At 56.3% G+C, this 9,519-nt stretch overlaps 1 protein-coding gene across 2 annotated transcripts in view; it reads right to left on the bottom strand.

The window, feature by feature from the left end:
• Nucleotides 1-205: 205 nt before the first annotated feature.
• LAMA5 (laminin subunit alpha 5) overlaps nucleotides 206-9,519 on the bottom strand; it is a 96,911-nt gene continuing 87,597 nt past the window's right edge. For both annotated transcript variants that reach the window (XM_069803829.1, XM_069803837.1), the window contains exons 60-80: nucleotides 9,243-9,385; nucleotides 8,817-9,002; nucleotides 8,395-8,531; nucleotides 7,792-7,945; nucleotides 7,519-7,652; nucleotides 7,232-7,394; nucleotides 6,609-6,740; nucleotides 6,248-6,399; nucleotides 5,734-5,866; nucleotides 5,306-5,446; nucleotides 4,958-5,088; nucleotides 4,708-4,875; nucleotides 4,480-4,612; nucleotides 4,181-4,338; nucleotides 3,870-4,056; nucleotides 3,452-3,604; nucleotides 3,173-3,332; nucleotides 2,957-3,087; nucleotides 2,763-2,853; nucleotides 1,792-1,911; nucleotides 206-1,653 (exon numbers count right to left, since the gene is read on the bottom strand). In XM_069803829.1, the coding sequence (XP_069659930.1) occupies nucleotides 1,505-1,653; nucleotides 1,792-1,911; nucleotides 2,763-2,853; nucleotides 2,957-3,087; nucleotides 3,173-3,332; nucleotides 3,452-3,604; nucleotides 3,870-4,056; nucleotides 4,181-4,338; nucleotides 4,480-4,612; nucleotides 4,708-4,875; nucleotides 4,958-5,088; nucleotides 5,306-5,446; nucleotides 5,734-5,866; nucleotides 6,248-6,399; nucleotides 6,609-6,740; nucleotides 7,232-7,394; nucleotides 7,519-7,652; nucleotides 7,792-7,945; nucleotides 8,395-8,531; nucleotides 8,817-9,002; nucleotides 9,243-9,385 (3,056 nt within the window). In that variant the 3' untranslated portion in view covers nucleotides 206-1,504. The remainder of the gene's footprint in view (nucleotides 1,654-1,791; nucleotides 1,912-2,762; nucleotides 2,854-2,956; nucleotides 3,088-3,172; nucleotides 3,333-3,451; nucleotides 3,605-3,869; nucleotides 4,057-4,180; nucleotides 4,339-4,479; nucleotides 4,613-4,707; nucleotides 4,876-4,957; nucleotides 5,089-5,305; nucleotides 5,447-5,733; nucleotides 5,867-6,247; nucleotides 6,400-6,608; nucleotides 6,741-7,231; nucleotides 7,395-7,518; nucleotides 7,653-7,791; nucleotides 7,946-8,394; nucleotides 8,532-8,816; nucleotides 9,003-9,242; nucleotides 9,386-9,519) is intronic.

Genomic DNA, 9,519 nt, shown 5'->3' with positions numbered 1-9,519 from the left:
TGTCCTGTCCTGGGTGCAGGACTTCACCTTTGAACACGAGGAGGTTCACCATCATGAACACCCAAGTGCTACCGCTGCAGCTGCTGTACTAGGAGGGAGCTGCTTATGGCAAATACAGCTCTAAGGTCCCTGTTGTGCCACGACCTGAGGCAGTGATTTATTCCTCTTCCAGTTCTACGTCAGCCTCATACTTGCTCTTCACCAGTAAAGTGAAAGAAAGTAACATAAAACTTTATTCGACTCCAAAGTATGTACCAGTGATTTACAAAGACCACCTTTAATACTACAACTTAAAAACAGGTCATAATTACATTTGTTTAAGATGGACATGTTAAAAACCCATTTTACAATATTTACCCCTCATAAAAAACCCCACAATATAATGATATAAGTTATAAGTCCATTTCAGAAGCAAGATTTTGTCCCCAGGTGGCTAGATATATATATACACACAAATATATAAATGACGTGTAAGTGCACAAGTGAACTAGGTGTCTTGGGAGAAAAAGGTTTTTTCAAGTGAAGACTGCACTACGAGAGGCATGAGTGAGGCTGGACAGGAGAAGGCAAGGGCTGGCAGGGTGGGTGAGGGCTGAGCGACACCTCCCACACCCAGCCAGGCTCAGAGGTAACCTTTCTTTATTCCCTTTCAAGCAACAGTTTCTTGCTTCATGCAACAGGACTTTTGTCAGTGTATCTACCAGCGCTGAATGCAACTGCAGAGAGTCAAAGTGGTACTTGTGTCTTTCTGCTTGCCCTCAGCAGTTCTCCTAGCCTATTTTGTTCTTTTTTTTTTTTGATTCTTATAAATTAATCTGATAAGATGCTAATTCTGTGAACAGAATTTTGTCTGATTTCCCCCTTGCAGAGCTCTTTGCATAGCAGTGGCAGGTGAACCGAGACTGCCCTTGCGGGGAGGTTAAATGCGTCCTTGCTTATAAAAACACAAAAGTGACGGAATTAATCCAGTTTGTCCTAATTGCATTTATTATAAAACAGAAACTGCCTACAGCCTTTAGCAGAAGACAGTCTGTGACTGTTATTAATAGCCTCAGTGTTCGTGAACTAAATCTATGTGCGTTGTAAGTGTGGGGTAAAGGGAACAGGATTTAGGTAGGACATGATGTACGGCTGCTGTCTGCTTCAGCCCACGCTCCACAGAGGACAGTTGCTCTTACCACAAGGCACGTGGCAGCGCTGAGTCCTGTTGCAGATGCTTGACCACCGGGGAAGGACTCCGACCTGTCTCCACATCCTGCTCCAACTTTTTGGTTGTATTTGTGAAAGATGTCCCCAAAGTGCCCCCTTCTCCCCACCTTCCTCCCGTGCCCTCCTTCCCCTTGGATTCGTGGCCCCTCTCTGGTTTTGGCCCCAGACTTGCGCCTGCAGTCACTGGAGATCAAGTATGTTTGACCACAGTTAATGTTATCGAGTAGGTGACGTCTGGGGCCCCGGGAGCAGTGCAGCTTTCTGTCGGTCAGGCTGTACACAGAGGTGCACTTACTTACAGCACAGGGCAACCCTTGAGGCCAACGGAGCCCCTGACAGTCCTGGCTTGCGGCAGGTCCACGTGGCTCCGGTTAATCACCAGGTTCCTTATACAGCCCACGTAATGAGGGAGGGGAGGTAACGGTGTGCTGGCCTTGTCTGTCTCTGCAAAAGGAACAAGTAAAAGCAAGCATTACTCTGGCTAATAACAGGGCAGGGGGTTAAGTACCTCTTATTTGCACCAGGAATAGTATCTCTTGGCTTTGGGGTATTTTGTTTTGGAGCATGTCTTTCCCAACTCACCTGGCAGCCCTCCCACGTAGAAGGTTGCCCTTGTGCTGGGTGCAGGAGCCTGGCTGGGTCCCACTGTGTAGTTGCCTTCTGTGTCCACATCAATCTGGATTATGTTTTTCCATTTGGTAACTTCGAAAGAAAACAACAGTCAGTGCTGCTTCCCTACCCGCAGAGCAAGTCCACCCTTGGGCCCAGACCAGTGCTGGAGCAGAGCAAAACTACTGGGAGGGTGAGAGGACCTGGCCTGGCTCTTGGGAAACACCCAGAGTCTGGACAGCCTCCCCAAAATCTGTCCTGCAGCCACCCATAAAGCACCGTGTCTTGCCCTAGCAAAGAGGACTGCCCTCTCCCAGCGAGGCAGGATGGCACATGCCGAGCGTAAGGGGATCAGCTCAGACCGGCTCCAGTCACGGATGGGGAGGGGTCCTGTAGCTGAAAATGCACCAGGAGCACACGATGGCTCTCACCCAGTGCTGGGTCAAGCAAGATGAGGGCTTAAAATAGAGCTGTGCCAAGATGGGGGCTGTAGCTGTGACCCCCCATCCCCAGAAAGGGCTTGATGCAAAACCTTAGCACTTGCTCGATGGCAACTACATTAAAGGCTGAGTTTTGCCTGTACAGGTGTGAATCCTGCAAATCACTGGTCCCAGCTGTGGGCTTTGAGCCCTTTGGACACACTGCACCAGAGCAAGTTGGGCTTTCACTTTCAGCAGGACACGACATCCCTGGCCTCACTGGCTGCTCCATGACCTGGGGAAACACCCTGTCTCCTGTCCACCAGATCTGACAGCACTAACAAGATCAGGCAAGGACTCTTATTAATTAGGAAATGACTTAATAGAAGCTACAATCTCCCAAGTTAAGTGCATATAGGTGGGAGCTGGGGTTTAAGGAAGAGCCCCAGGCTTCCCCTAGGAGATGTGGGCTGAGCAGCAGGAGTGGAGCAGCGTCCCAGAGCCAAGTGCGGGCTGTCACCTCACCTGCAATAGTGTGCCACTGCCCGTCGCAAAGAGATGGGCACGTCACCGATGCGGAGAACTCGTCAGCCCCAGTGTTCACTCTCACAGTGACCTGGTGTGTGAGACAAATGCATTAGAGCCCAGTGAGCTGAGCGGGATGGGCAGGAGATGGCCGCTGCCTCTGAAAACCTGTGGGGAAGCCATCCTCCCACTACCTTTGTCTCCTCCATGTACAGCAGGAGATGGTGGCTTCTCCTCGTGCCGATGTGGAAAATGAGGCCAGAGGCGCTGCGGGGACGGACCTCCAGTGTCACCTCCAAGTCCTGCTCAGTCACCACTGCATCAGCTGGAAGAGAAATGCCACTGGTGAGGAGAGGGACAAGGGACCTCCCCCGAGATGTGTCCCTCCCAGTCCCAGGGCCGTGGGGTACCTAGGATGATGGACCCGCCATCCGCAGCGAAGAAGACCCCACTCTCCAGTGCGCCCTCATAGCACGGCGTCACCCCGAAGGTGCGTGAAGGGGGACCCAAGGGCCTCCCATCCAGCTGTGGGTTCCTCAGGCAGCCGTCGAAGCTGGAGGCTGACACAACCTGCAGAGAGGCCATGGGAGTGAGCGCAGAGGGGCTAAAAACTGGCAGGCATGGCCTGATGCCACGGGACTGGGAACTGGCAGAGATAGACCGATGCTGTGGGACCACCAAGCCCTTACCGGTATGTGAGCCTTGGCTTTTCCAGCTGGGACCCCCCCTACATACAAGGGGGTTCGGGCCACAAAGAGCCCTGCAGTGGTCACTGAGGCATCCTGGGCTCGTAGCCCATCGATGACCAGCTGGGCTCGGGTCTGGTCTCTGCTGAAGAAGACCTGCAAGGACCAAAGGTCAGTGCCAGGGCTGGAGGCTTCCCAGGTCGGGAGGAGCCCCAGGGCTGTGCCCAGGGAAGGGAGACCTCAGCTCAGAGGTTCAGCCAGCCCTGGCTGTATTTTTGCTGTCCCCTTTGCTCCCATGGGACCGCGGGTGTCCCGGGTGCAATTAGGAAGCGATGCCCAGAGCAGAGCTGCACCGAGCTAACCCCTGCAGGGGAGCGATGTGGCTCGGGGAGGTCCTGCCGAGCCCTGACCCTCCACTCACCGTGTGCCACTGCCGGTCACGGTACTTGTCTTTGCTGCGGATGCGCAGCCGGCGCCCGCCGACATTCACCAAGAAGACAAAGTGCCCGTTGGAGACAAGGAGAGCCATAAAGGCACCCTGCTCGCCTGCCACGTAGAAGAGCAGCCCACTGGAGGAGTTCAGTTTCACCTCCAGGGAGAAGTGGGACCTGCAGGGACAGGGAGGGGGTGATGGGAGCACCCTGCTTGCCCACAACTGCAAGGGACACCTGCCCTCCAAGCGATGGTCCCTGGGGCCAAGCTTGGGTGGGGTGGACACGGGATGAGCCTCACCTCTGCCCAAAGGAGGCTGGGATCTCCTCGAACTCCCAGCGACTGCTCGGGGTCCCCCCAAAGCGGAAGGTTCCCTTGGCTGCACGGGGCTGTGGGTGCAGCCGGCAGAGCCTGTTCTGATTGTGGCGGCGGTCCTTCGAGGCAGGCTTGCCCGGTACCTACAGAAGATGCACCAAGGAATGGAGTGAGGGGAGCATCCCTGCGGGTGTCACGGGGCAGAGGTGGTTGGTGAGGGAGCAACAGTGGCATCTGAGGAGGACGGGAAAGAGGATGTGGGGAGTTTCAGCAGCAGCTGGTACCTTGTGTTTCCGCCTGTCCTTCTTCGGAGTGACTCTGAGCTGTTGTGGCTGCTCACCCCAGGCACAGCTCATGGTTACGTTGATGCTCTCCACGTTCTGCTGCAGGTCCACCACCATCTGTGGCTCTGACATCCTACATGCAGGGAGAAGAGGTCCCTGTCACCAGGCCAGCTAGGAGGTGGGAAGGGGCTGAGCCCTGCTCTCCAGAAGTGGCACAGAGATGCTCACCGCTTGACAAAGACATTCCCGATGCAGCCGGTGAGGTTGCTGAGGGCACCCGGCTCCGGTGAACCCCCAAGCTGGAAGAGCGGCCGCCCGTCCTGCCGTCGCTGCCGCCGGCCAGGCCCAGCGCCTGTCGCAGTGTCCTGCCGTTCATCATCCACGTACAGCCGGACCCTGTGGGGGATGAGCAGCACGAGCTGAGCAGGTCCCCGTGGCTGTTGGCACCCCATCCGCCATACACCACCAGGACACGTACCCACGGGCATCGCTGTAGAAGGCCACATAGTGGGTCCTGTCATCTGCATAGGCATTTTCAGTGGTGACTTCGGTTTCCAGCAGGTTCAAGGCCAGCTGGCCCCTCTGGAGGGACACCCGGCACATCCCCTCCTGCAGAAAGCATCACCCCATTGCTGCTCAGCAGCTGAACCCCCAAAGAAGGCCCCATTTCCTCACCACCCTCCAGGAGCTCAGGGTACAGATTTCACTGTGGATTCACCCTCTGGCCCCATCAAAATCCCTCCTTTTCCCAAGCACCATCCACAGAGCAGGAGCAGATGTTTCTGTCCTGCTGCTGGGATATCCGGGGGAGACTGCAGGTACACACCTGGGTGGTGTGGTGGTAGAGCAGCCCCTCGCGCTGGCTCGTCCGGAAGCTGAAGCCGCTGTAGAAGTCCCGCAGCCCTGGCACGTCCTTCAGGGCCAGGGTCAGGTAGCCGTGGCCATGGACGCTGACTGAGCGAGCCACCTGCGAGGGACACCGTGGAGGTGAGGCGAGAGCCCAGCCCTGGCACTGTAGGGGTGCTGGGAGGGTAACTGAGATGCTCAGATCCTCGCTGGGTCTGGCCAGTGCTACGGCCAGCTGCGTGGAGCACCCTGCCACAACCCCCCTGCACTGAGGACCTGGAGGTTTTATGCTTGTTTCAGGGCAGATGAATGAGGGGAGATTGAGCCCGTCCTGCATGTCCTGTACTCCCTTTCCCTGACAGACCCTTTCCCCACCATGCTGGCCAGACTGCCAGGGCTTGTGCTTACCAGCAGATCTGAGGTGCACCCGTAGCTCACGCCGACGGTGCTCATGCGTTTCAGGTCGACATATTTGCCGAGAGCCTTCAAGCCCTTCATGCAGCCCCGGATGGGCCCACCCGTGGGGAAGAGCGCTTTCAAGCTGCAGGAGAAGCAGGTGGTGTTACCAGGCCAGCCCAGCCCCAGGCAGGATCTGGCCCTGCAGCCCTTCAAACAGAGTGCCTGGGAAGGACGTGTGATGGCCACAGGTATCTCCAGTACCTCGGGCACACGGCTGCTCCAAAACACCCAGCATGGCAAATGAGGACTCAGTGACACCCACCAGCACCTCATCCCTCACCAGAGATGGAGATGTCCCATCCTCAAAAGCTCATGGTGATGGGCAAGAAGAGGAAATCTCCCCCCCAGAGCTTCAGCAGGGCCCTGACAGCCCTGGATGTGGCTGGGAAAGGGGCAGAGCCACCACCAGGGACACTGGAGGGGAAGATGTGGACTGTCCCACCCCACCACTGGCTGGACTCACCTGGGGGGCAGCGCAGCTGGGGGCACACCACCCAGGTAGTAGGAGACGGCATTCTCCAGGGAGTTCTCCTGCTCCACCATGAAGATGGTGAGGCGCTCCAGCCGCACCAGGATGCGCTTCTTGTTATTCATTTTGAGGAGAAAAATCTGGATCTGGAGACAGAGGAGAAAAATGATCTGCCAGCCTGGGGCAATTAGGTCCATCACAGAGAGCAGTAGGAGGTATCCAGTTCGTGGCTTTAGCCAAAGAACTTCTTGCAGCTCCACCCCACCAAAAAAATACACAAGGGTCCAGGTGTCCCTTCTACCCTCCAGATGAAGAGCCCTCTAAGCGAGCCGGGCAGGCGGCTGTTCCCCCTTACCGCTTTGTTTGTGGTGCTGCTGATGGTGAGAGAGGAGGAGTTGCTGCTGGGTTTTGCCACCTCCAGGCCGGTGCTGAAGTCATAGTAAAGCACCAGCTTCCCATCCCGGATGGCCAGACACAGGAACTGACCCTGGGGGAGGCAGAATGGACACTCAGCCCCACATCCTGGTGTTCAGTGTGCAGTCGTGGTACTGAGCCCGACCCGTCCTTTAGGACTGGTGGGAGCAGGTCCTACTGCCAGTGCCCTGACACATTGCTGTCAATGTTCCCACTGCCATTGCCCTGACGCTGGAGCACAAGGATAGCACTGCAAGCTGGAAATGCTCCTTGCAGCGCTACCTGCTCCAGTGAACCCTGGTCCAGCTTGGAGGGTCTGTGCTTGGGTGCTCTCCAAATTCAAGGGAGTCCTTCCAGCACCAGAGAAGTGATTGCTGTGAGGTTTTGGTCCAGCCCTCTTGTGGCTTTTAACAATAGTGCAGAAATATTGCTCAAAGCAGCCCTGCCATCTCCAAAGCCCTCTTCTCACCAGTGTCCTGAACTGGGAATGCCTACAAATGGGGCTGGAATTGTCCCATCCCAACAGCTGAGGCGTGAAGGCTCCCCAGGGGAGCAAGCACCTGCCTGGTTCTCCAAGAAGAAGAGGATGCCGTTGTAGGAGACCACCCGGATCTCCTGCTCGAAGCGCTTGGTCGTGCCAAACTGGCTTTCAAACTTGATCTCCGCATAACCGGTGCCATCAAAGTAGGAGCCGTCAGTCAACCAGGGGTCTCCTGTGGACTTGGACCTGAGCCACACAAGAAGAGGCACAAGGCATCACTCCAAAGCCAGCTGCCATGCTCTGGGGCAGCTGAGGGTCAAGGTAAGTGCCATGGACCAGAGCTGCCACCAGCCTGGGTACAGTGCCCTACCTTGCACAGGGCTTCTCAGCAGTGGTATCCAGCTGGAAGGTGTGTTGGAAGTTGTACAGGCTCACCACCTCCTCGTTCAGTGTGTCCAGCTCCAGGCACCCACGGTAGTTGGGATAGCGCAAAGTGGGAGGAGGCTGGGAATGAAACCGGACAGTTAGGGCAAGAGCATCCTGGTTTTCCAATGAAATCAAGGGTTTTCCCCTCCAAGAAGCTCCAAAGGTATCACTGATACCCCCTAGAAAACCGAGCCTCCCTCCCTGCTGCCTGTCTCACCGTGAAGCTGGAAGGGTAGCCACCCACGTAGAAGACCACGTTGCGCGGGTCGAGGTTGAGCAGCCCCTGCTCCCCCTTGGCCACACTGTCTCCCTTGGTCTCATGCACCGTCTGCCTCTCCACGATCACCGACATGTGCCCATACTGCAGGATCCTGCAGCAGGGAGTGGTGGTCAAGACAAGGGGAGACCCCAAAAGAGGAGCAAACCCTGCCCTCCCTGAGCAAAGAGCCTCCCACACACAGCCCCACCAAAAAGGAGTGCATCTCCCACTGGGGACCCCCACAGCAGCAGTGCATTGAAAGGACTCAGCACTCATGTTATCAGCACTGCCACAAGGCTGAATGGACCCTCCATGATGAACTTCATCTTTCTTCTCCTACAGGCACCCCCAGACCCTCCATGACCTGGTAAGACACCATCTCCCTGCTAGTTTTTTTTGAGGTATCTCAGTGTTGATCATTCAGGGATGACTGGATGATGGAGTCCACAGCAACCCTGCAAGCCCAGGACCCATCTGAGCTTGGGCATAGCACTACCTACATCTGCTGCAGGGACAGTCTCCCGCTGAACTTCCTCAGGATGCATCCCATCAGTCTCCTACCTGTTGATGCTGATAGTAGCAAACTGCTCTCCAATATCCTCATCGACGGTTAGGGAGGCTGGCTCCTCATCGCCCAGTTTGTAGATCCACTGCACTTTGCGGTCCTTAAGCACAATGCCCAGGTAGTCTCCAGTGGCCTGAATGCAGGGAGAGACAGGACCACGCATTGGCATTTGAGACAGACGGGAGCGCCAAGTGATGCTCTCCCTGATGCTCCCAGGGCTGCACCGACAAAGCACCCCCATTCGCACTGTTCTCCCCATCCAGGCTGACAGCTGCACCCAGAGCCTGTTCATGTTCCCCAAAAAGACACTCAGGGAGCAGGAAAAGGGCGAGGGGCTGACGTCCAGGCATGATCCCTCATTGATGCTACCAATATGGGCTCCTGCTGCCCTCCTCCTGCCCGCACAGCCCCATCTCACCTCCCGGCTGCCCAGGTACAACACGAACCGCCCCTCCTCTGTCCCGTCCTGCCGTCGCTGCCGGCTCCTGGGCTCGGGGTTTTGGATGTAGAATTTCAGGGATGTATACGCTGCCAAATCCTGCAGGTTGCTGGGCATCCGGACCTGCACACCCGAGCTGCCGTTGAACTTCATGGGGACTTTAACCTGGAGGGAGAGAAGTCCAAACCCACGGCATTGAAACCACTGCTGCTGCCTCTCTCGTCACTGCCAGCTCTACCAAGTCAAAGCATTTTCTGGAGTCTTCCCATGAGAAAAGGACCCTGCCTGGTGACCCCAGAGCTCTTCTAGATATCCCTGCCATCTGCATACTGCCCTCAGGTAAGCCCTCACTCACCCCAAGTCCCCAGCACCCTGTGCACAGCCCTCACCCTCCCACGAACCTACCTTGCTGGCGGCGTTCCTCGCTTGCGTGATGAGCTGCCGGATCCGCACAATGTTCTCTGACACGGTCGCGTTCTTGTTCCTCCTGTTCTCCAGGCTGCTCAGCTTCCCCAGCAACAGCGGGATGGTGCTTTCCAGGCTGGACACTGGGGTTGGAGAGGAGCCAGGGGTTTTGAAGGTTAGTGAGGAAGGGAGATGTAAAGCCAAAGTAGTTTTGAGACATGCAAGTCAAAGCAATGGCAGCTGGGAGCAGAGTCACAGAATGTTCCCCTAAATCCAG

This window comes from Haliaeetus albicilla, chromosome 2 (assembly GCF_947461875.1).
Source record: "Haliaeetus albicilla chromosome 2, bHalAlb1.1, whole genome shotgun sequence".
Classification (NCBI taxonomy): domain Eukaryota; kingdom Metazoa; phylum Chordata; class Aves; order Accipitriformes; family Accipitridae; genus Haliaeetus; species Haliaeetus albicilla.
The sequence above is the reverse complement of the archived record's forward strand: the minus strand, read 5'-3'. Positions and strand labels throughout refer to the sequence as shown.